General features: G+C 50.7%; 1 protein-coding gene and 1 long non-coding RNA gene across 2 annotated transcripts in view; one reads left to right on the top strand and one right to left on the bottom strand.

Annotated features, from left to right (window-relative positions):
- LOC120399260 (aldose reductase-related protein 2-like) overlaps nt 1-26,319 on the bottom strand; it is a 47,798-nt gene that overhangs the window by 6,003 nt on the left and 15,476 nt on the right. The window contains exons 3-6 of the mRNA XM_039527355.1: nt 8,396-8,563; nt 6,394-6,488; nt 2,606-2,722; nt 203-309 (exon numbers count right to left, since the gene is read on the bottom strand). Coding sequence (XP_039383289.1) covers nt 203-309; nt 2,606-2,722; nt 6,394-6,417 — 248 coding nt within the window. The 5' untranslated portion in view covers nt 6,418-6,488; nt 8,396-8,563. The remainder of the gene's footprint in view (nt 1-202; nt 310-2,605; nt 2,723-6,393; nt 6,489-8,395; nt 8,564-26,319) is intronic.
- On the top strand, nt 211-24,377 carry LOC120399261. Its single transcript, XR_005595056.1, has 3 exons — nt 211-291; nt 7,062-7,113; nt 24,253-24,377. It is a non-coding gene; the product is annotated as an uncharacterized LOC120399261 (long non-coding RNA).

Genomic DNA, 26,319 nt, shown 5'->3' with positions numbered 1-26,319 from the left:
GGAATGCAGGTGGCGGTTCCCCCAGGGATACCTGAGCCAGACTGGAATCCGGCTCCCTAGCGGGGGGAAACGCTGATCTCTGAACGTTAACAAGCAGACAGGCCTGACAACAGCACCGCCTGGGTCCTGTGTGTATTCACCCTCCAGCACAGCCTACTGCTTTAGATCTACCCTCCGAGGGCGCATGTTAGGGGTGATTTACCAGGGCAGGGCAGGGCAGCCGAAGGGACTGTATGCAATGAGGACAATCCCCTTAGACTTGCAGTACTCCACCAGCTTGGGCTGGGTCAAGTAGGGGTGCAGCTCCACCTGGTGGAGAAACAGTTATTGTATCTCATGCCCCCGTCCCATTGCCTCAAGGTGCTCATGAGTGGGCTCTGAAGTGCCGGGAAGTCCTTCCCTAGGAGGGACGGGTGCAGCTTTCATTGGAAAGCCCAAAGCTGGGGCCTGGTTTGCTGAATATTAGGAGCCTCCATAGCCCCAGAGTCAGATGAGCCTCCCTCCTGCCCTGGGCAAGTCTTCTCTTCTCTGCCCAATCCCACATGCCTCTCCCAGCATGCTGGACCGAGCATCAGATGCAGCCTCCTTCCTCCACACCCTGGCCTAAGAGAGGGGAAGCAAGGCTCAGGCTGCAGCTTTCTGCCAGATCAGGTCCGATCAATCCCCCTTCACAGCATTCCCCAGGGCCTCCTCCTGCAGTGTTAGCTATTGGCCAGTGACAGCGGCTGGCTTGGAGAACATGACCAGCCGCAGGAAGGCAGAACCTAATTGATTAGGCCAGTGGTTCTCAGCCTTCTCTATACCAGGCCCTGCCCTCACGTTAAGATGCAGCTTGGCCTAGTTAGAGGCGATTTGGAGCCACGTAGGGTGACCAGACGTCCCGATTTTATCGGGACTGTCCCGATATTTGCTTGTTTGTCCCGCGTCCCGACCAATGTTAGGTCGGGACACGGGACAAACAAAACTCGAGCCCGAAGGGCTCGCGCCCTCCCCTGCCCCGACTCCGCCCCCTCCGTCCCCCATTGGATCCGTCCCCAAATCCTCGCCCCCATCCCCGCCCCCTCACTGCCCCATTGTCTCCCTCCCCAAATCCCCGCCTCTTTCCAAGCATGCCATGCCCAGGAGACTCAGGGGAGTGCGGGGCCGGGGTGAGTGTGAGTCTGGCCTGGCCCCGAGCAGGCAGGACTCGGGCGCGGTACCTGAAGGGAGAGTAGGGGGGCGGCCCGTGGGGCTAGGCGGCGGCTGTTCTCCCCACCTGGGCAGGGGACTTGGGAGCAGCCGCTGCTGCAGCTCCCACTGCTGCGGGGGGAGGAAGTGGCCAAGCACGTGGCGCTCGGCGGCTGCGGCTTTGGTGCCCGGGCCCGAACCCCCCGAGCCCGGGCCTGCTGCGGGGCAGCGCGCACACTGCGCTCAGCCCCTGGCCAGTCGCGTCTGGGCTGGCTGCCCAGCTGGTGCAATCCCGTGGCGGAGGCATCGGCAGCCCAGTCCCGTTCGTTCCCCTGCAGGACCCGAGCGGGATGCGGGGGGCTGGGGCCTGCTGCCCCCACTCCGAGGCTGCCCGCAGGATTGCACCAGCTGGGCAGCCAGCCCAGACACGAGTGGCCAGGGGCTGGGTATGCGCAGCGTGCGCGCTGGGTCCCCGCAGCAGGCCCGGGCTCGGGGGGTTCGTGGGCGCCAGAGCCGCAGCTGCCGAGCTTGGCCAGCGGCCGCTTCCTCCCCCCGTGGCAGTGGGAGCTGCAGCAGCGGCTGCTCCCGAGTCCTGCTGCCCAGGTGGGGAGAACAGCCGCTGCCTGGCCCCGCAGGCCACCCCATACTCTCCCTCCAGATACCGCGCCTGAGTCCTGCCTGCTCGGGGCCAGGCTGGACTCACACTCACCCCGGCCCCGTGCTCCCCTGAGTCTCCCGGGCCTCCCTCCAGCGCTTGCGGAGGGAGGAGGAATCGGGGGTGGGGTTTTTTTTTTTTTTTTTGCTCTGCCCCCGCCCCGCCCCCCTGCGTCCCGATATTTGACCTGGGTGATCTGGTCACCCTAGAGCCACGAGACTTGGGGTTTATTCCCAGTTGTGCCACTAACCTTGAGCAAGTAACTTCCCCCTCTCCATGATTGTTTCCCCTTCGCCCGGCTTGTCTGTTTGGACCTCTGGCTTTTCAGTGCAGGGACTCTCTCTCACTGAGCACAGTGGGGACCCAAGCTTGGTTGGGCTCTGTGCTTCTGGGATACAAAGAAGCCCTTTTGGGGCCAAGCCCTGAAAGAAGGAGCACAACTTCTCTGGCTCTGCCCAAGCTGTGAACCCAGCACTCAAAAGTCTGCTTAGCACAGTACAGAGGCAGGGCCACCCACTGTACAGAGGACGACACAGCGGCAGCTTCCCAATTACTATTTGCAACTATAAGCAGCCCGATGCAAAGGTAGCATAAGCACTGCCCGGAGCGCAGATACCATTGCTACAGGCAGAGCAGGTGAGAGAGACAAGCTTTCGAGCTGCACAGAGCTGAAGGAGACTCACCCGCCTTGTGTCTCTCATATCCGGGGACCAGCCTAGACCACCACGGCAAACGACACCATTACAGGTGTAACTCATACGCTGCCCGATCACAAGCCTTTACCTGGTTGGCGGCAGGTTTGATCCTGCACACGGACAGCAGCCTCTCCAGCTGGGAGATGTTGAAGTTGGAAACCCCCACCGATTTCACCAGGCCTTCGTCCACCAGCTTCTCCATCGCCTGCCAGGAAAACAAAGAGGTGCTGGATGATTTAGTTGGGGATTGGTCCTGCTTTGAGCAGGGGGTTGGATTAGATACCTCCTGACAGGGCCGGCTCCAGGCACCAGCTTATCAAGCAGGTGCTTGGGGCGGCAACTCCGGAGCAGGGCGGCACTTTCAGCTATTCGGCGGCAATTCGGCGGAGGATCCCTCACTCCTGCTCGGAGCAAAGGACCTCCCTCTGAATTGTCGCAGATCGCAATCGAGGCTTTTTTTTTTTTTTGGCTGCTTGGGGCGGCAAAACCCCTGGAGCCGGCTCTGCCTCCTGAGGTCCCTTCCAACCCTGATATTCTATGATTCTGTGCAGCAGGTCACGGGCTGGGCCCGCACAGCTGGGGAAACCCAGGAGGCTGCTGGAATAACAGGCGAGTGACAATGCACTGGCTGGCTTTGCTGGGGTGCTGGAACGCTTGCAGCTGCCACCGGCTTCACCCGGAGCTGTAGGCACTCAGCACCTGTGTCAAAGCCCACCACCTCCTTAGGGATGTCGGCCCAGATCCTCCAAGGGAGTGAGGCACTGGTGCCTGTATACCTTTGAGGAGGTGGGCCCAGGCGCATGGACCAGGCCCAGCGATTGGTGCTCTCATGTGCCACAGAAGATCGTGCCCCTGTGCTTACGTTGGCAGAAGAGGGTCCCAACTGTCCTTCCCACCATTCTGTCCTCCATACCCACCCAGGGTAGGCATGCAGCTCCTGGGACGACTGTGATCAATCAGATTCAAGTGGCGGATCTCCATCTCTCCACGTACTTTGGTTGGGCCTTCAGGCAGTGCCGAGAATGTAGTGCTTTAAAACGCAGCCTCCGCCTCGGGCGCCCACACAGCACAGCTCTGCCATGCAAGCTGCAGTGATGTGCCCGAATTCGGCCTTCTGCACACGCCCAGAACAACTGAGGTGCAAGGGAGCTGACTGGAATCATAGCTCTAGTTCCCCTTCGGAACGGGTTTAAAAATATTTCCGTCGGCACGTGAGCGCGGCCTGTCTCCTCCCGTGACTAATTAGCTCCTTCTCGGAGCCTTTGTACATTTTAAATGAGGCCATTCCATTATCTCCAGCCAGACTAAAAACCTACCCCGGCTCATGGCTCTTAACCTCACTGATAATTACCAGTTGCTACGGCGGCAGGCGCGTTCAGCCTCTCTCTCGGTCTCTTGCAGCCAGACAGCAGAGGCTGCTGACGGGAAATATATGCGAGGAACGCGAGCCAGGCATGGAGATCGTTACGACTGGAGGGGGATGGGCAGCCTACGCTGCTCTTTCCTCACCGCTCACTGTGCGCTATGGGAGAGCCCATCGAAGCCAATGAGAGTCTTTCCACTGGCTGCAAAGGGCTTTGAATCAGGCCCTGTGTGCTTATGGCATCCATCAATGGTGCATGTCACCCAGGCATGCAGGAGGTGGGAATCAGGGCTTCCCCTGGTAAGGAACCCCTTCAAGGAACCCTAGAGAGACCCCCTCCATCCTAAGTACCTCCATGTGGCTCAGGTGCCATATCCCATTGCTACTGCCAGGGGCGGCTCTAGGAATCCCGCCGCCCCAAGCAGGGTGGCGCGCCGCAGGGCGCGCTCTGGCAGTGCCAGTCCCGCGGCTCCGGGGGACCTCCTGCAGACGTGCCTGCGGAGGTTCCGCTGGCCCCACGGCTCCGGTGGAGCTTCCGCAGGCACGCCTGCAGGAGATCCACCCGAGCCGCGGGACCAGCGAACCCTCCGCAGTCATGCCTGCGGGAGGTCCCCTGAAGCCGCGGCTCCGGTGGACCTCCTGCAGGCATGACTGCGGAAGGTCCGCCAGAGCCGGCTGCCACCCTGCTGGCAAAATGCCGCCCCAAGCGCGCGCTTGGCGCGCTGGGGTCTGGAGCCGGCCCTGGCTACTGCGTCTTTAGCTCACGTGGTAGCAGCTTGGACTGAGGTGTAAAAAGTCCCAGGTTCTGTTCCTGCTCATGACCCCCAAAGAACATCATTGCACTGGGCCTGATGTGCTGCCTCTTACCCTCCAGGTGTCCACATCCGACTGCAGAAGCAACCTGTCCTTTTGAGGCATGAGTTCCCCGCTGATATTCTGCAGGGGAACAGACCAAGAGCCACTTTCTAGGGGGAAGCATGCCATGTGCATCTCTGGAACTGCTGAGAGTCCTGGCCTGACTTGCCAAGAATTAACAAGTGGTGAGGCATCAAACACCCCAGCTGGCCCATTCATCCCCAGGGAATGCCCACCACATCTGTCAGAGTTATTGCAATAGGAGGAAGTGCTAAAGAAAGGCGGGGCACTGGATTTTTTAAGCTGGATGATGCAGCATCAGCAAGGTCTGCACGGGGCTTTTCTAGAGAGTGAATATCCCAGCCTGTTTGCTTGACCCTGCTACCACTATTCCAGTCACGGGGAGGCAGTCCAGGCTCCTGAGCTCAAAGGAGAACGAGGCTGGGTCACGACGTGGATAGGAGACTCCCCTGCTCTGGTGTTGCTGAGTCAGTGCACATCCATTTCAGCAGTACAGGGGCAGCTCCAGGCACCAGCATGCCAAGCGCACGCTTGGGGCGGCATTTTGCCGGCAGGGCAGCAGCCGGCTCCGGCGGACCTTCCGCAGTCATGCCTGCGGGAGGTCCACCGGAGCCGCGGCTTCGGGGGACCTCCCGCAGGCATGCCTACGGAGGGTCCGCTGGTCCCGCAGCTTCAGTGGACCTCCTGCAGGCGTGCCGCCAAATCCGCAGAACCTGCCTGCTGTGCTTGGGGCGGCAAAATACCTAGAGCCGCCCCTGCAGCAGTAAGTGTAATTACCCCAATAGAGTTTAGCCCTGGTGTTCTCACAAGTCCTCCTCCTCTTACCAAAATTGCCAAGAGATCCTCATTGATCGTGCCTGGTCAGGATGACTCTTCTATGTCCCATCCAGAAGACCCATCTACAGTAACACACTGCCCAACACCAGATTACCCTCTATTTTCCCTACAGTTCAACTGGATCCTCTCATTTTCTTCATTTCCCAGCCTAGATTATTTTGCTGTTAAATAGTTGCTGTGTTCCACCCCAGAGGTGGCAGCGTTCCAGCTGCCATGGAAGCTATCCTTTGTCTGTCTCCCATGGGCACCTTGTGACTGCATGAGCCAAGTTCTCTGTCGGCTTATGCCATCCATCCATGGAAGTTAGGCAATGGGGCCCAGTTATTCCTTGTTTCTAAAGCCCTTGTAGCTACTTGGATGGAAGGTGCAACAGAACCTTTATCTAGGCTCTTATCACCATAATATCCGAGCACCTCACACACCTGTGAGGCAGGACAGTGCTGTTAGTTCCACAACACACAGGAAGAACTGAGGCCCAGGGTCTATCAAGCGACTCGTCCAAGGCTGCGTTGTAATTCTGTGATTAAACTGGGAGTTGAACCTAGTAATCCTGAGTCCCAGCTTTGCATGTTAGCCACTAGAACATGCTTCCTAGATGCGCAAAAGGAAACCAGACAACACACTCAGGGGCTATCGACCTGCCACAGAGGGACAACCCAGCCTTCCTTGTTTTGCCTCTTGACAATTGCAAATGGAAACCCAGTTCTGTCCTCAACTGACTCATCGCCATGTAAACTGCTGTGTGGCTATGGGGAAGAAAAGGAAATAAATGCCATCAGCTCAGAGAGAATCCACCTTACCGGAAAGCCCATTGGAGAGTGCATGAGATAGAGATCCAGGTAATCCAGGTTCAGCAACCTCAGGCTTTCCAGGGAAGCCGGCTTCACATCTACAGCTGCCCAAAGAAGATAGTTGCATTATTAGTTGTATTCCAGGAGCACCTAACCAAAGTGAGGGCCCTTTATGTTGGGCACTATAGAGAGAGGCAGTCCCTGCTCTGCAGAGCTCAGTCTAAATAGAAGAGACAGACCCAGGGTGGGAGGAGAAATGTGGAGGGGAGAGGAATTACTCCAGGTCACACAGCAGGTCAGTGGCAAAGCTAGGGATAGAGCCCAGGTTTCTAGACTCCCAATCCACTGTCTGTTCTACGGGACCAGGCTGCCTCTGTGATATGGGGGCATAGTCAGACAAAGAGCAGGAGAACGGGAGTATAATGAGCTGTATTGATGGGAAACCGAGGCACACAGAGAGGGAGGGTGTGACAGAGCCAGGAACCAAAGCCAGATCTCCTGAATCCCAGGCCAGTGGCTTGACCCCAGCATCATCCTTCCTCTCTAAGAGCAAAACCGACATCCCTTTCCCCAGCAGTTTACTCTATACAAATGATGTGTCCTTAGGGCCTTAGAGCAATAAGTCAAATGTTGCTCTTCATTCCCTGTCCCTGCTCCTATTGGTCTGCTCTTCTCAGCAAGAAAGCAGGAGGAGGAGCCAGCACCATGTGATGACCAATCAGCTCTCAGGTACACCCAGTTTGGGAATCTCTTTTATTTAGCATTCCACTGCCGCTTATTGTTGTAGGAACCTACCATGGGCCTTTGTTACTTGCATCATAAACAAAGTCTGAGATAATATCGTAAGTATAGCTTAGTCTTGAGAAAAGACGACTGAGGGGGGACCTGATACCAGTCTTGAAATATGTGAAGGGCAGTTATAAAGAGGACTGTGATCAATTGTTCTCCATGTTCATTGGAGGTAGGACAAAAAGTAATGGGTTAAACCATCAGCAAAGGGGATTTAGGTTAGATATTAGGAAAACCTTTCTAACTCTAAGGGTACTTAAGCCCTGGAACAGGTTTCCAAGGAAGGTCATGGAATCCCCTTGCTGGAGGTTTTTAAGACCAGGTTGGACAAAACCTGTCAGGGACAGTCAAGGTTTACCTGGTCCTGCTTCAGTGCAAGGGACTGGACTTGATAACTTCTTAAGGTCCCTTCCAGGCTGACATTTCTGTGATTCTATAGTAGCTATGGGTGTGCTCCACAAAAGTGAAATGTAGATAGCACTAATTCTATTAACTATCGAATGGCATATAAGAACACGCAGCACTACTGGGCAAAAAACTGAATTTGAATCCTGTGGAAAATTCCAACTAATTGAAATTTCTAGTAGGGTGAAAATTCTGAAAAGTTTTTATTTGGAAACATTGAAACTTTTCATTTTGCTAAGGTCAACATAATACAATCTGGAACACCACAAAAATATGCAAGTGGAAGTTAAATGAAACAAGAAAGTCGAAACAATGTATTTTGACATTTTTCCATCACAATTTCACCAAAATTGAGATGTTTCTGCAAAATGGTTTAGATTTCGACAAAATTGCATTTTCCAATGGAAACCTGTCCCATTGTCCATTTTTGATCATCTCTAGTAAGTTAGAAAGTTTAATAAAGTTGTTGTTCTGCACTGGGAGTGGCAGCTGTTTGACAATTGCATTTCAATCTACAAGGCATACAGTACAGCCAACATCAAGCCTTCATGAGTCAGGCCCCCCAGAATCCATGAGATTGGCTTAAAAAGCCATAGGGTCTTATTTGCCTTTAGGGGGTCTCATTTTGCAGCTTCTGTGAATAACCAAGAGGGTTAGGAAATCATTTTTTATTTAGCGGAGGCTGAAATTTTCACCATATCATGAGTCCAGGAGCAGAGGCCATGAGAAAAAAAAATGCCCAGTATCCCAAGTCTTGGGGTAACTTAGAAAGAATTGGCAATCCTGGGCTTCTGTTTGGAAGAAAAATGGAGCTCACCTTGCTCACCAGATAAAGCTCATCTCTCTTCAGCCTCCCTTCCCTCATCTTCTTTTGAAAGGCTGCTCCGATCTCAGCCTCGTTCTGGTAAAAATAAGCACAGTCGACGTGCCGATATCCAGCATCTAAAGCTACCTCCACGGCTTCCTGAACGGCCCCCGGGGAAGACTGCAAAGAAAGCAATAGACGCATCACCGCTTGCTATCTAATCTTCCCCAGAGCCACACTCCTGGGGCTAACGAGCTACACTGATTTACACCAGCTCAATAGCTTGGGACCTGTCAAGCCAAACCCAGGGCCAGGCCTTGTCCACACTTGGGTAGGAGGTACCCCCAGGCAATGGCTGGGTGCTGCAAACTCCACACGTGGTGCTCGTCCTTCCAAGTTGGTGTTAACCCAAGGCCCCAGCATGGTGCTAGGGGGCGCTGTGGTGCCCACGATGCCACGTTTCAGCTACGGTGTATAGTGGCACTCCAGCCCACATTTGGTTGTTAAAAGGGTCCCATGGCACCCCGGGCAAGAGAGCTTCAGCTGCAACTTTGCAGAGCCAAGCATCATGGAATATTTTGTTGCCTTGGAGACTAAAAGGGCTTTGGGTACATGCATAGACGGGGGTAACAAGGTCGTCCTTTGCTGCACCGGTCCCTGGGGGCTCATACGCCAAAACTACCAACATCCATAGGCTCAAAGGCACTTCAAACATTAGTTTCAACGTGCTCTTGCCATTCATGGGTTTGCAATTAACATCCACGCACATCTAAAAGGCTAAGACTCTTTGCCTTTCTCTTTGCTACCAGCCCCAGCAAAGCCTTCGAGAATTATCACGTTCTCTCTCGAACAAAGAGTCTGATCCTACGTCCGTTGAATTCAATGGGTCTCTTTCCACTAACTTCCTGGGCTGTTAACATCTGCCTGAGCATTAACTCAATCTTGTAAACATGTTCATCTGCTGTGGGCCGTGGCATCCTGCTGACACCCAGCCACAGCCTGGCTGGGTGAGAAACAGAGCCCCTGAGAATCCTCTCTGTACCAAGCCTGTTTTAATTAAAGTGTTTACCCAAGAGTGGAGGCCGGCATGCCCCTGCCTGCAAAGAACATAGAGACAAAGCAAACGCAGCGTCTGACCCAAACCGATTAACCGGCACTTATGCACGGTTGTTCCTGCCTTGGAACAAAGGGAAAGCAGGTGGGGAGAAGTGTAGATCCAGCAGGAGTTATATCAAGAGGCAGGATCCCTGGGGTGGATTGAACACCACCCCTTGTAGTGCCAGGGCTCTCTTGTTCTTGAAAACGATCAGTGATTAATCTCCGCTCGATATCAGATGATCAGTACATGAGAGAGCCCGTAGCTGGGTGGGCTCCCTGCCTCCCTCTCCCATCTAGCCAAAACATTGCTAAAGTCCTCAGTCAAGCGACCCCTCCTCTCCCAGCTCCCACCCGCTCGCCAGCATCCTGCTGTGCATCTCTACTTCCAGATCCTCTTGCTTTCAAGACTTTGCATGCACCCACAGCTCTGTTCTCCCAATGTCCTGCTCTTCTCTCTAGCTGTCCTCTCCCATCTCCCGCACTCTTGCGTGCCAATGCTGGGCTTTAGATCTCAGGCCCTGGTTGGAAATTCGCCCCCTCTCATCCCAAAATACCAATTCAACAAGATCAGGGCTTGCGCCATGGATGGCATGGTGCGTTGGCGCAGATGACGCCCGCCCTGTACCTCTCCCATGGGACTGACAGAACATCCCATCTCCAAGGCTGCCAACCCAGCAGTTTTTCATCAGAATTCAGTTCCCATCAAAGACATCTTTGAAAGGAAATTAAGGTAGACAATTACCTCTCCCAGCACTTTCTCGGGTCTCCTGAGCACAGCTGGCAGCAGATGCCTGAGACAAGGCTGAAAAAGTCCCGGGGCACCCCACGAGTGTCCCGTGTCCCAGGGAAGTTTATTAAGGATTAAACCGACAATGATTATTTAATTGCACAACAAAGCAAACGGATCCCGATTGGCCTCAATGGGACACCGCTTCCCTCCACCACAAACGGAGCTCTGCCCTGGCACGGAGACATGAAAACCGCCTCGGGGACCCAGGATCCTTTGTGAAAGTAAGGACCAGACCTGGGGAGCAGCTACATCTATCCTGTGGCCCCAGTCGCCCAGTGGGCTACCAAAAGGACCGGTTTTGCTGGCTGCTTTCTACACTTCAGTAGCCAACATAGTTTCATGGATTGATCCTAATGGAACAACTCCCATTGACTTCAGTGGCCTTTGGGTCAGCTGTTTGAAGTTTGTTGTGTTTTGTTTTAAATGCCTTTGGGATGAAATGGAGATGTTTGCAAGAAAAAAAATCCACTGTTGTCAAATTCGTTGAGCAACAAAAACAACGGGATTAAAACAAAAAAAATCAAAATCCAAAAAACGTCAGTGAAAAACATTTGGTTGATTGGTTGGTTGGTTGGCTGACTTTAGCTTTTTCATAGAACATAACATCCAAGTATTTGCCAACAGGTCTACTCTGGCAAAAAAGTTTCAGAACAAAAGCAGTGTGGGCCCAGTGGAATTGTTCCCCTCCCCCAGTCCCTTCTCTCTTATTTTCTCCCTCTCATCCAACCCCCCCACCCCGTTTTTCCTGGCTCCTCTTTTTGGTTCAGGCTAACATTATCGCTGCAGAAGGGCCACCCATTAAGACCTCATCAACACTTGAAAGTGAGACCAGTCAAACTATTTTGCTTGGTGCAATTTTGTTCCAAAATAGTCAGGCCGGACAAAGATGTGGCTTTGCCTTTTACCTTAGTGTGGTTAAAACCACACAGAAAACGAATAAGCTGCCCTGAGCTTTAGAGGGGAATTGTATTACTCCAAAATTGTACCAGGATAGTTCAGGTTGGCACAATTTTGTAGTATAGGCAAGTCCTGTACGTGATTAGCCTGTAGGACTCACTGCTGAAGGATCAAACACTTTACAGAATTCAGGGAAGAATTAGACACAAAGAGCATCTGCAGTTGGACCAGCCAGGATTCAAGTTAAGAGACTTATTCAGCCTCATGCCTCAGGGAAAAGCAGAAGATCCACCAGCTCGTGGAAAGAAATACTGATGTTCAACATCAAAAATGCTCAAGTGCTCTGAAAAGTGACCGAAAGGGCACCAGGAGCTGCCCGGTTTATCGGCTTGCAGTGATTCTAGCTCAAATCGGTTCACAGTTTGTAAATAAGATCTCACCAGGGCCAGGGGTGTCATTAACAATAAGGGAGGAGGAAGGCAGGCACAGTTGCAAAAGACAAGACTTTATCAAACATACCTAAGAGGCCAGTGTTACATGCCGAAGCTGCGGTGTTTGTGCACCAGCAGCCTAGCCCCAGTGTTGGTGTCACTAGGCATAACTCTAGGTAAACTTGGGGGGGAAGAGACCACGATGTGAACTTTAACCAACCTTAGTAGCTGCAAAAGAGAATGTGTAAGTCAGCTTACACAGCAAGGCAGTCTGAAGCGGTAGTGATAAAGGAAGCCTACATGAATCTAAGCTGAAGCAAACACCTTGAGTATAAGAAGGAAAGCTGCTTGTATCTGTTGCGCTTGATTTGAGACGTGTCTCTCTCCTTGCACCTTTGAGATCTCAAATAAACTTTGTCTGCTTCCAGCATGCATTGCTAAGCCCCTGGTGCCTCCCCAAACCAGATCCCTCCGGAAACCTGACCCTCTTTCTCGAGTTCCACTCATCACATGACAGATTTAGTGCTTCCCTAATACTCAGGCTTCTTTGCCCCCTGTGCAGGTTACAGTTGCACTGAAGCTTGCTCTAAATTGCACACTACCCGCCCACACCCCATTTGAGCCACTTTGGCTGTCAGGATTGCCAGAGTTGTAGGAACACCTTGGCCATCTCCCCCTTGGTCTTTGCAGTAAATGCTGATTTTTTTTAACAGCTTTGATTGAACCCAATGAGAACAAACAAAGGACAGCGCTTCTCAGCACTGGCAAGCCAGCACCTTACATTGGAAATTGCAGAATGAATGCATAACACCTTTCTCTTTCTTAGGACCACTGAAGTCAATGGGAGTTCAGTGGGTCTAGAATGTGGTCCTCGAGTATCTGCCTCCTGTAAATTGACTGCCAGTGAACTAAAAAATGTGGAGGATGTTAATGATCTTTGATCTATAGACAATCACAGCCCTGGTTAAAGCCAAAGCATGTGCCACCACCCAAGTCAATGGCAAGATCATGTTGGTGTCACTAGGCATAACCCTAGGTAACTCAGGAGGGTGGAAAGCCATAAGTGTCAATAAAGCCTTCTGTAGTAGGCCTGAATGAACTAAAGTCACTCCATGTCTGACCAAAGCGCTTCCATGTTTATGTTTGAACTTTAATCAACCTAGCAGGCCAGTAACCGAGAATGGAATGTACAACAGCTAGCTCAACCGTGGTACTGCCAGGAGATAATGATAATGTAATTGCTATTGCAAAGTGTATTTGCTGCAGGGAATGAAGGTGGGGGGAGGAGGAGTGTGGGGTGATCTTGCACCTTCTTTGGGCTCAAATAAACTTGGTATTGCTTCTCCACCCTGATGTGTTAATTAGTGCGGCGCACACTGGGCAACGAACCCCTGTTGCTGTCCTCGGGCCTCTGTGCCGGCAACAATCAGAAGCTGAGCCATGTGGGCTTTCCTGATTGCAAACATAGAGGCTAGGCCTAAGCAATTGGGGGTGGGGGGGCGGGGTGGGGGTGGAAAGAAAGCAGACAGCAAGAGAAGCAGTTGTGTGGGGAAGCAGAGAGAGAGCTCTTTGTGGCCTGGAATTGCTGGAGAGGTAGGCTTGGAAACTGAAAGCCAGGAAACTGCTTGCTGTTTGTTTCTGTTGTGTTCAGGGAAACAAGCAAACTGTGTGTGTGCCTTCTTTGTAAACAAAACAGGATCCAACCAACCAAATACCTATCGTCAGTTTCTTTTCCTAACCGAAAGAGACTTGCTGGACTCTGAAAATTGCCTCACAGCAGGGACCAAGGGGGCAATGGTACTTAACATGTTTGTAAAGGCTAGTATGGACACTCCCCACACATCTAATCAAGGCTCTGCATGTTTGTGGTTTACTTGGTGCTATGTCTTCACTGCAAGAAGAGGTGCATTTACGCAGAGATCGCTACTTCAATGTAAATTCCAAGTAGAGACAGGGCACAGGGCTTTATTTTTTTACTCCAATGTAGTAAGCTCCTGATGGATGAAGAGTGGGGAACAGGGTTGACCCCAACTAGCTAAATGGAGATAAAAGCTACCACTGCCTTGTCTCCAGTAGGATTTTGCTTCAAGAGAACTATCTCGAGGGATCAGCTGATGGTAAACTACAACCAGGTGCCACCCGGATCGAGTGTGAGGGGAACATCCTGACTAGTATTTACAAATGCGTTCTGTACCTCGAGCGAGTCAGTGACCCTGAGCTGAAAAAGTCTAGCAAAGATGTGACTGAGAATGAGAGTGTCCGTAGCCCAAGGAATTAGTAGCGGGTTATAAATAAATAAGATTGCATTGCCCAGATTCCGAACTGCCCCTTGGAAAAGACCCAGAAATACCCAACTGCAGCCCAGAACGCTGCTGCCTTCCCTGCCTGGTAATACAACGGCGGATCCTCATCAAACCTCTAGCATATCTGCAGGGACGGGACAGCTCTAGCCGCTGGGCTGTGAGAGAGCCTGTGTTGCCAGAGCTGATGTGAGTCTGCTGTCTGAAAAGAGAGTGAGATGCCACGCAGGGTTTAAACTCTATTTGAACTCCAGCAATAGCACTGAAATTCAGTTTGTGCCAGTCTCTAATGCCCCTTGGTCATTAGGCCCTTGGGTTTCTGGGTTTGTGTTCACTCTTGTTTTGGCAGCTTTGATTTTAAACGCACAAAGGGAGAGGGCAGGAGGAAACGGGCTAAGATTACATTGAACCAAAGGCTGATGTGTTCATGTCGGCTCGGTCGGAGTTCCAGGAGCCCAGTGGGACATGGTCTGGATCAGTGGTTCTGCTTTCAACCTGTCTCTGTGCTAAGCTTCAGCTTTGTTCAAACCAGAGCCCCCTGCCTGACAAATCAGTTCCTTTCAATTCAAGCCACTTTGGTTTAGATTTGGTTTAGAGGCCTCATCCAGAAAGGGGCCACGTGCCCCTTGGAACATACTCTGCACCTTCAACTCACTGTGAGGATGCTGCTGTGGAATCAGCACGCTGCAGGCTCAGGCCCTGATCCCAGCTTGTGTGGAGCACCCGCAAGCCTCACCAACTTCATTGAAGTCGAGAGCACTTGGGGCTAGATTCACAGTAGGCCTAGGTAGCGAATTGCTAGGTCCCAGGGCTCCTCACGCATCGCATGGTGAAAGTTGGGCACCTTACCTTGGGGTTCTCAGAAGCTAACGTGCTGAGCAGGGAGCAGCCTACAGACGCTCAGAGTGAAATGCAGAGAAAAAGGAGAGGCCCCAGATCCAGAAAGCGAGCCGGGTGCCTAACTCCCATTGGTCAGGGTCTCAGGCACTTGAGTGACAGGCCAGAGGGCGGGGTCTTTCTCCACTCTGGATCCTCAGTTGTAAACCCTCTCTGGGAGTTAAATGCCTAAACCAGCTGAGCCCTTTCTCAGGAAAAAACAAAGAGAGAAAAGCTCCCCACTATCCCGCACCCACACCACAGGGTAGGTGGGAAAGTCAGGTTAAAGCCCTCGCTCCAGGTCGGGCAGAGCAGGGCTTCAAACCTGGGTCTCCTACACCCCCAGTGAGTGCCCCAGCCACTGGGTTACTGGATACTGATCGACACAGACACACACCGCGGCCTGACTGGCTTGCGTGTGGGTCTGGCGTGCTTGGAGCAGATCTACTGGATCTGGCCCTGCAGGCGAGATTGGCTGAGGAACTCCTAGCTGGAGAATCCCACTGGGGTTTAGGCATGAGCGCGGGCTCCGAGCAGCTTGTTAGCCCTGGAGTGGCATCAGGATTTAGCTGGCTTTGCAAATGCCATTAGCAGAAATGTAGGCACCTACAAGGTTAGGAGGCAGCTGAGCCGTGATTTTGTGAAGGTCTGTGGTGCTGAGCTGTTGGCCTTTGGCACCTAAAGAGACACTCAGGCACCTAAGTCCCTTTGTGAAACCAGCCCTGCGCTGGAGAGCTCAAGCCTCTTGCCAGCTTGCGCCCTAGAGGAGTGTTACCCATCACCGATCTCTCAAAGGAGCTGCTCATGCATTGGCTCTTGGGGGGAACACGTGGCTGAACAGAAGCCCCAGAGGAGGAATTTGCCACTCTCAATATTTCTCAAAATTTCAGTAAAGAAGGGGGAGCACCCCATGTCCCTTCATCTGGGGCAGCCCCTGGAAATTCAAACACTCTGTGCCGCCAGAGAGCTGCTACTCAGATCCAACTAGCTGGGCTAATGTTTAAATGTGGAGAATCCCTAATGACTGACAAGGAGACACAAGATGGAAGTTAGCCAAAGCCGGGATGTAAACTCACCAAGACGTAACTAGCTAAGGAGAGAGAAGGGGGCAAATCAAAGTGAGACGGGGACAGCGGCATTTACTCATTAGCTTTGTTGCTTTTCCTTGTGCCAGCCGCCCAGTCCCGGAAGGGGCTAGACACAGACCCAGCAATCACGGAGCAGACCCGCCTTCCTTGAGTTGATCTTCATGGGTGTAATGTTGTTACTACTGGCCCCGCACTCAGTGGAAGAAGGCGCAGGCAATTTCAGTGCTGCACATTAAGCAACTCAAATATGGAGTTAATTCTAAAGGGCGCATTTTGTACCACTGGCAGATTAGATGTCTTTGTGTGAGAGTATGTTAAGCAGGGCCGGCTCTACCACTTTTGTCACCCCAAGCAAAAAAAAAATAAAAATAAAAAAAGGCGCTTGGACTGCCGCCCGGACTGCTGAAGCAAAATGCTTGGAATTTGATTTTGACCCTGTGTGACTTCCACGGCTGTCTAGGTGAGGTGCTTATCTGATCCCCACCACTGTAGGGTGTGGGCACCTCCCATCCTTTCATATTTTTAGCCTCACAAGCCCCCTGTGAGGCAGGGCAGTGCTATTACTTCCACTGTACAGATGGGGGAAACTGAGGCAGAGAGGCTAAGCCAACTTGCCCAGGTTCTCACAGGAGGTTTGCAGCAGAGCAGGCATTGGACCTTGGTCTGCCACGACCCAAGCTAACCACTGCCCCTCCTCTTCCTCATTATAGTGAGTCAGATTTCCAGCTAAGCGTATTAAGGGCCAAATACCAAAGGGGTGCCAAGAAATGACCCCAAGCCACACAGTCTGGATCTGTCTCCAGAACTCATGGATGGTGGATTTGGGATTTTAGCGTGAGCCAATAGCTAGTGGGAAAATGCAAAGTCTGAGACAAGGTAGAACAATGGGCTAATACAGCATGGATTGTCCCACGTCTCCAAAATCAGCCATTTTGCCTCTAGGACCTGAGCTGCTGCTCTATTAACTAGAGCTATCTGGGAATTGGATCCCATCCCCAGTGAACATTTGGATTTTTACTCAGAAAAATAAAACATCTCCAGAAGTCTTTGTTTAATCCTGAGCTTCAGTTCATTTGCTAATTTGACACCATCAGCTCAGGATTAAACAAAGACTGTGAATGGCTTGCCAGCTACAAAAGCAGTTTCTCCTCCCTTGGTGTTCACACCTCAACTGCTAGAAGAGGGCCTCGCCCTCCCTGATTGAACTGACCTCATTATCTCCAGACTGATTCTGCCCTGCATATTTATACCTGCCTCTGGAAATTTCCATTACACGCGTCTGACGAAGTCGGTATTCACCCACGAAAGCTCATGCTCCAATACGTCTGTTAGTCTATAAGGTGCCAGAGGACTCTTTGTCTCTTTTTACAGATCCAGACTAACACGGCTACCCCTCTGATACTTAACCCCTTATAGCTGAAGAAATTTTTCCCAGCCTGATCCTCCACAGTGCTGACTTCCTGAGTCTTCAGGTAGCAATATTTCTAAAGCAGTAGTTTCAAGAGGTGTGGATGCCCCATTCAGCTCAATTGTGGGTTAACTCTGAAGCCTACTGACCAACTAAAATGCCAATTTGCTCCTTATTTCAGCGCTGTCCATTTTCAGCAGAAGCCTCCAGCTATTTTGGGAGAAGGGGTGTTGTTTCAGTGGCACCATTTTCTCCTTCCCCTTCTAACTAATGATAACAGGGTTCTTTCGGTAGGTGCTACTCAAGAGATTTCAATGAGAAGTCCGTATAACTTGTTGGAAGACGATTTTGTCTTAGAGTAATGCTGGGTTTGCAGTGCAAGCTCTCACGGGCACCGTGGTCGGGAAATTTAAATGGATTGAGCTACAGGAGACCATGTGAACTTGAATTATTTTCATGTAATTAACTTTTTTAAAAAAAAATCCAGTGCACCCTGAAAATCTTCAGTTAAGCAGACGGTCTTATCTTGCCTGTTTGACAAAGAGACGGTCACACACCGCTCACTGCTTGCTACCCAGCGTGGTGCCAGACAAGCCAGGCACCAACCGAACACCCAGTGTTCTAACACGAACAGCAGGGGAAAGAGGACTTTGGGTTCCCTTGTTAGAGATAATATTTTGTACCATAAGAACCCTGTTTGGCCAGAGATCTCCAGCAGCTTTACAGTCATTTGATATGCAGCTGTTTGCTGTTATTTAATAGCTAGTGGGCAAGCAGAATGATTCGTCTTGTGGCAGCACTTCGAGTCTCTAACCAGGATCAGCACCCCACTGTGCTAGGCACTGTACGAACATCATAAAAATACGTTCCCCGCCCCAAACAGGAAGGAGAAAGTTTAAGTGATTAGCCTAAGATCTGGTCTGCACGAGGGTTATTTTCCAAGCAGGGGCGGCTCTAGGCACCAGCAAAACAAGCTGGTGCCTAGGGCGGCAAAATCTAGGGGGCGGCAAAAGGCTGGGGCTCCAGCTCATCCTGCCGCTGCGAGCTGAGGAGCGGCCCGTCCCCTGCAGCCGGGGGGGGGGGCGGCAGGCTGGGCCGGCGGACCTGCCGCAGTCATGCCTGCGGGAGGTCCAGCGGAGTCCCAGGACGACTGGACCTGCCGCAGGCATGACTGCGGAGGGGGCGCTCGTCCCGCGGCTCGGCTGGACCTCCCGCAGACATGACTGCGGCAGCTCAAGCGGAGCCGCCGGACCCGCGAACCGTCCGCAGCCCCGGGAGGTCCAGCCGAGCCACGCGGGACCAGCGGTCCCTCTGCAGTCATGCCCGCGGGAGGTCCGCTGCTCCCGCGGCTCCGGGGCGCCTCCCGCGCATGACTGCTTGGGGCGGCCAAAAACATAGAGCCGCCCCTGTTTCCAAGAGTGCTAGGCGTGCGACAGCTGCTGGGGCCAATGCACGGGGAATGGAGTGAGCTGAAAAGCATCAACTGCAACAGCCAGAGCTGAAGAGCCAGATTCGCTAGCTGCAGGTGTAACCACTTTCTATGCTGTGTAGACTGAGCAGAAAGATGGACCCACCTGGCACACGTTCACCAGCTGGCTCCAGTGGGAGCCCAGGGTCTGACTTTAAGGCGAGCTCAGCAAACAGCAGCTCCTGTTTCCTCTCTCTATCTACTCGCTTAAAGGAGAATGGGGCTCTTAGGAAAATTGGGCTCCCTACTAGAGCGGGCCCACCAGCCTTTTAAGCACCATGGCAATTAGACCTCCTCTGAGCAGAGCTAGATAGCCGTAAGTGCCTCTTAAAGGCACAAACCTGCTTTAATGGGAGTGGTTCCCAGACTCTCCCCTGCCCCCACAACAAACTATCCCTGCAATATTGACTTGCCCACCCGTGTGTGCACTGCATCTTGTACATTAGAGAGAGCCGCCCAGGGATCTGCCATCACAGTTTTTCCTGACCAAAATAATAATCATAATAAAAATCAGTGTTCACAGAAAATCTAGGCTTTGTAAAAAAAAAATAAAAAAAATAATAAAAGAAATATATATATATATAAATATATATATATATATATTTTCCTAGTGCAAACCCAGAAAATATTTAAGGGACATTAACAGCATTTTGGGGGGGGGGTTAGGGTGGGGGGGGGGGGGAACTTCCTGGCCAGCTTTAATATTAAAGCACGCGACATTAGATCCAGAGCTGCAGACTTTGGCAGCACAACCATTAATGTGGAGGAAAATTGCCCAAGTAAAGATGGCCAGCTCAGGCCCTTCATAGTCATTGGTTATCTTAGCAGCCAATGGGAAAGCTTAAGGATATTTTGCGGCCTTGAGAGTCTTGGAATTAAAGTCTTTATAGGAGCAGCTAAATAAACAAAATTCTGTCCTGCAAAAAAATAAACCTCCTCCAGACGCATCCGACCAGGGAGATTACCTGACAAGAAGCAATGCTAACAGTTGGTAGGAGGGGAAGGGAAGAGTCACCTAAACCCTTTGGACATCCCTACAGCTGAAGGTTCTGAAACTAGAGACAGTCAAGGAATTTTCTGAGAAGATGCCTTTCAGTCGAAGAATACCGAGTCATCAAAAATCTAAACGACAAGGTCAGTTTCCATGATTTTCCCATTTCGGAATAGTCTAGCTGTCCCCTTTTGACATTTTTTAAATGAAAAGTTTGTTGCTTTTTGGTTCAAAATGACTTTTTTGTTTAGAAATCTAATTCATTTGGAGTAAAAGGAGTTTTAAAAGTACCGTAACCAGTCAGAAACAAACACCAAACACTTCCAAAGTTAAACAAAATGTTTCAATAGGTCTGAGTCATTTATTTCACATTTAGTTTTGGCTCATGAAAATTTTAGAAACAAGTTATTTATTAATGCAGCCTGGTCAATGTGAGCTAGGTAGCCCTCAACATTGGTAGCTGCCCTCTTACTTTCTGGGGCCAACTCTTCTCTCAGATCACTCTTAAGACAGCATAACACCAGTGGAATTATTCCTGACATGCACAGGACCCAAGTGAGGGGCAAATCTGCCCCTACTGGAGATTGGCTGAGGCCAGGGCTGTTTTGCACCCTAGGTGAAACTTCCACCTTGCGCCCCCCCGTCCCCACCCCTCCCCCGCAGAGCATCGCTTATTATAAACGTTCAAAAAATGAATACTGCATAATGTGGCATTGTTCATTAGAATTAATACACATTCAGCTTGAAAATTTATTAATTTCATTATTTAGTCTACATATTTCATGAAAATAAATGAATAACCTGACAGGGCGTGGGGCTGGCTGGCTTCGGGCATGGGGGTGTGGCAGGGGCTGGCTGGAGACGGGAGCGCGGGGCTGGCTGCGGGCAGGAGGGTGCGGTGGGGGTTGGCTGGAAACAAGGGGGTGTGGGGCTAGCTGGCTTCAGGCAGGGCGATGTGGCAGGGTTTATAATATATGGAGATATTCCTATCTCATAGAGCTGGAAGGGACCCTGAAAGGTCATCAAGTCCAGCCCCCTGCCTTCACTAGCAGGACCAAGTACTGTTTTTGCCCCAGATCCCCAAGTGGCCCCTTCAAAGATTGCGGTCAGAACCCTGGGGTTATCAGACCAATGCTCAAACCACTGAGCTATCTCACCACCCTGGCTAGAGACAGGGTGTGGGGCTGGCTGTGGGCAGGGCAGGGGGTGTGGCAGGGGCTGGCTGTGGGCAGGGTGGCAGGTACCAAGGCCATCCCTAGATATTCTGGGGCCTGATGCTGCCCCCCCGTGGGAGGTGTGGGGGGGAGCAGGGCTGGCTTGGGGGGCAGAGGGGAAACAACCCCCAGCACTCCCTGGCGGGGCAGCTGGGCCCAGGTCTCTGCACTTCCCCCCACCAGTGAGTGCAGGCCTGGCCCTGCTGCAGAGCTCAAGGGAGTGGGGGCGGGGTAGGTGCCCTGTGGCAGAGCCAGAGCAGCGCAGCGCCCCTGGCGGCCGGGGGAGGAATGACAACGCTTCCTGACCGGCCAGAGCTGATCAAAGCCACAGCGCCTCCTTGCACAAGGGCAGGAAGCAGGTTACACGTTTAGCCGGCGCTGGGTGAGCATCCCAGACATTTTGGGCACTGCTTTTTGGTGCCCTAGGCAGCTGCCTAGTTTGCCTAGTGGTCGCACCGGCCCTGCCTGAGGCCCTGGAGGTTTTTCGCCTTCCTCTGCAGCATGGAGCACGGGTCACTTGCTGGAAGACTCTCTGCACCTTGAAGTCTTTAAACCATGATTTGAGGACTTCAATGGCTCAGACATAGGTTAGGGGCTTGATACAGGAGTGGGTGGGTGAGATTCTGTGGCCTGCGTTATGCAGGAGGTCAGACTAGATGATCATAATGGTCCCTTCTGACCTTAAAGTCTATGATTCAGTAACGATAAGACTGACCCACAGGAAAGTAAAAAGTGAAGTGACTTTACCAAGGTTACACAGCAAATCAGCGGCAGAGTCAGGAACAGAACATGGCTGGCCTCTTAGAGAAAGGACATCAGTCTGGGACTTGGAGACTGGAATTCAATTCGGTGCTCTGCTACACCTCCTGGGCGTCCTTGGGTATGTCGCTAAGGTCCAGCTTATTAAATGCTTTTAGGTCTTGTGCCACTCTGCATTGCAACACCCAGCCGACTTAGGTTCCTAGGTCTCATTTTTAAAAGTGACTCAGGCAGCTAGCACCAAAGTCGCAGCAGGCCCACATTCACTTTCAGGGTACCCGAGGCACGTCTGAAAATGGAGACGCAGGCACTGCAATGCTGAATGGTTAGGGACAATCGAGGTTCATATCCCTGCCCTTCCATTCTCCCACATAACCCTCATAGGTGCGTTAGCCACCAGACAATAGCATCTGTCTTAGTCTCTCCTGTTGGAGCTGTTCCGCATTGTATAAATATTTATATATTCACTGGGCCAAAAGGGAAGAGAGAGAGAGAGACACACACACACACACGGATTCTGTGTCCCAATGGTCAGAGCACTCCCTGCAGATGCAGGAAACAAGCTCAAGTCCATGGTCTGAATCAGGCAGAACAGAACCTGGAGGACCCATATTCCCAGGTGTGTGCCCTCACCCCACGGCTATTCTGGGGTAGATGGCTCTCAAAATTCCATCCTGGACCTGAGAAACCATTTTCCCATGGCAGTTCCACAAGCTCTGGTACGTGCCTACAATGAGTTTTCGTTTCAACACACTGGGAATTGTTTGATGGAAAATGCCAGCCAGCTCGACTCCTCACCCAGTGCTGCATTCATAGCAGAGTTGGTTGAAACGTTCATGATGGAAAGTGGCTTTTTGGTCAAGTCGGAAATTTTGGCAGGAAGGATTTTTGATGGAGGCGGGGACAACCAACCCCCCCATCCCCCAAAAAAGCAACCCACTATTTCCCAACCAGCTGTAATTTCCAGCCTACACACAAAACTGAAAAGAAAAAAGCAAAAAGCAAGCTATTATTTACTCCTCTGGTATAGCAATTAGTATAGATGCATATTTAAGCCTGCAATGGAAGTCAGATTAGAATGCCGTGGTGGAACTCCTGATGAAAGCTAATTACCCTGCGTGCTCAGCCCCTGATTGCTGGCATTAAATGCCTCAGATGTTTCCGTTTGTTTGCTTTTTAAATCCCACAAGTAATTAGACCCATTATAGATTAATCACTTGTCAAATTGAATTTATTCAACTAAAACCATGTTTTGAGTTATATTTGTATGTACAGTCAGGTAATGTTCTGGTGTTCCACCTCAGACCAAGAAGCTGCATGTGCAAGACCTACCAACTCACTCTGAAAGAACTAAAGCCGAATGTTCCTCCATGCAAGGGATTTTGTGACCACAGATAGATATATTAGGCTTGGGGCTATAAAGAGAAGGAATGGCAAGAAGGGTTTAGGAAGGTCAAATATAGGAAGGCAGCCTTAGGCCAGACTAGGAATTTGGAGTAGGTGACATAAGAACAGACATACTGAGTCAGACCAAAGGTCCATCTAGCCCAGTATCCGGTCTTCCAACAGTGGCCAATGCCAGGTGACCAGACAGCAAGTGTGAAATATCAGGACAGAGGGTGGGGGGTAATAGGAGCCTAAGAAATAAGAAAATAAGAAATAAGAATAAGAAAAAGCCCCAAATATCGGGACTGTCCCTATAAAATCGGGACATCTGGTGACCCTAATGCCAGGTGCCCCAGAGGGAATGAACAGAACAGGAATCATCAAGGATCCATCCTCTGTCACCCATTCCCAGCTTCTGGCAAACAGAGGCTAAGGACACCATCCCTACCCATTCTGGCTAATAGCCATTGACAGACCTATCCTCCATGAACTTATCTAGTCCTTTTTTGAATCCTGTTATAGTCTTAGCCTTCAGAACATCCTCTGGCAAAGAGTTCCACATCCTAATGAAAGATCTTGCGCATAATTCTTTTATTTAAACTAGCGGTTCTCAAACTGTGGATCAGGACCCCAACGTCCTCTCTGCTCTAATGTCTTCTCTTCCACTTACAGTGATGAAAAGGACTTGGAACCTAGTTCTCCTCTCTTACCTTCATATAAACAGAGTCCTGATCCAAAACTCCAGATCCAATTGCCTCCAAATTTGAAGATTTGAAATCCAGGTTTGGGTATGAACTTTCCCTAGAGTTCAGAGGTATCTCAGATTCTGTCCCATCCCAAATATACTCGGGTGTTACTAACGCTGATCTAAGCCACATCTCTACGCACAATGAAATAAGGTGATCCAATCATGGTTCGCTGGTTTGGGGGCAAACCCAGCTTCCCCTCCCCAGCACTTAAAATCTGATAGCAGGTGTTCTCCCTTTTAACCAAAAGACCATCCTGCCTCTCTGTAGTTCAAGCATAGGTCTGGGATTTGGGGTCAGCTCCCAGATCTGCTGTGTGGCATCTCACCTCATCTCCCAGTGCCACAGTGCCCAACCTACTCGGTATTACCAGAATATTCCTAACCTTCCAAATCTTTTGGCTGTTTTCTGCTGCAGAGCCAGAAGTGATGAACCAATTAGTGCCTAGGCAGAAAGCCTTTAGCGGCAGAGTTCAATTCTCACCCAGAGCAGTCATGAAGAGCTCAGGAAGGCACTGAAGACCACTTATGACTTTACTAAATAAGACCCAGGTGAGCAACAGCGAGGGAGATTAAAGGGATTCCAGCAGTGGGTTAGTCACAACAGTGCTCTTGCCAATGGGACTGTCAGTTTAGTAAGTGAATTTGACTTCAAACAAAATTACTTTCAAACCAGACCAGACAGTCTGCAATGCAGGAGTCTATATTTAGCAGCAGCTGAAGCGAGGGCCTGAGGGAGATGAGGCCAAGCGCTGCAGTACTTACTGGGTAGAATGTAACATTTGCTGGTCAGTGGTGACAGTCGCTGATACCCCAGGACTGATTCTTGATAGACTGAAATAAAATGGCAGTCTATTGAGCAACATTCAACCTCGGTGTAAGCAGGCTAAGGTAGAGCAGCCCTGAGGCTACTCTAATTAACACCAGGGCCCAGACTGATGGCCCCATGATTATGGATACTTTTCTACCCCTTCAGTCTCCCAAATTGGACTCCTCACCTCTGCTGGAGGGCTGAGCCACTTCCCTATTTAAAGCCCTATAGAGCTCAACAGGGATGGGGGAAAAAAGAGGATTCGACAGAAGTATCTCTAAAAGTCTTTAGGATTTTAGAGTGACTTTTATAGGATTCGCTCTATAGGATTTTGAACTGCCCTGTAGAAATCTATAGCAGAGACCTCTCTTGATTAAATCATATAGGATGGTTAAAAACCCTTGAGTGAAGTTCTCATTCTCTATTACATTATCCCTTTCAATAGGGATTCTCCCACCACACACAGGGTTGGGGTAATGGGAAATTGTAACTGGTACTGGGTTTACTGGACTGCTGACCCTTCCCGGTCTCAGAGGGCACCCCCCACCCTTCAGGCCTCAAATTGTCACCTCTTTGGGGGAGGGTCACGTGAAGGGATTCTGGTTGCAGACATCTAGTGTAGCAACTGCAATTACCTAAATCAGACCTGATTTATGCTCAGTCCCTGCATTTCTTTTCCCGGAGCAATGACAGGGGTAACCAGTGACCAGACAGCTCTCTCTAAACCAAGTATTATTTATTTAGGACAAAACAGATCTTAGCACAATAAACAGAGAGCGTGTGTGTAGTTTACCAGATGTCTAACCATCTTGCACATGGGATCCCTGGGAAGTCTGACTCCCCATAAACTCCTTGCTGAGCCTCTCTCTGCATCAACTTGTCAATGCCAAAGATAACTGACAACTCTCTGGCCAGCCCCTGGCGAAGGGTAACTTTTAAACTGCTTATAACCCTTTGATCTGGTAGTTCTCAGCATTGGCAAACAAGAAGTAGGATCCTCAAAGCTAATAGCTTCCCCCATTGTCTTTCAAGCGTGTGCTTGAATATTCGTACCTCGGACCATTGCTCTCCAGCTTGTTCCAACTGAATTGATAGACATATATTGGGATACTGGAATGCTTATACAAGTTATATAGTTTTTCTCAATAACTAGGTTGCACAGCAGTATTCTTAGACTACTACAAAGGCTCTTTTACAGAATATAAATTTATATATATTAGGGAAAAAAAGACCTTCCAGGCCCTGATTCAGGAAGGCATTTAAAGCACTTTAATGCATGCAAAAGCTGTGAAGTATGTTCCTGAATCAGCACCTATGTAACGATTCTGCTGACCATATACATGTACAGCTCCTATTAATATGAAAAGCCAAATTCCAAGTTAGTAAGAATGAGGCTACCTGCTTACATTTATTATTTGCTTGATGACAGCGCTTAGAGACCTTGCCTGAGATCAGGGCCCCAGCATGCTAGGTTCTGTACACACAGAGAAGGATATAGTGCCTGCCTCAAGAGCTTACGATCTTTTAAGAATTATTATCCCCATTTTGAAGATGGGGAATTTTGGCACACAGAGACACACCCCAGGTCATACACCAAGAGCCAGTATTTGAACCTAGGTGTCTTAAGTGCCTATCCAGTGCCTTAACCACAAGACTTTTTATTCCTCTCAATTC

This window comes from Mauremys reevesii, linkage group 2, assembly GCF_016161935.1.
Source record: "Mauremys reevesii isolate NIE-2019 linkage group 2, ASM1616193v1, whole genome shotgun sequence".
Lineage (NCBI taxonomy): Eukaryota > Metazoa > Chordata > Testudines > Geoemydidae > Mauremys > Mauremys reevesii.
This window is presented reverse-complemented; position numbering and strand designations above follow the sequence as displayed.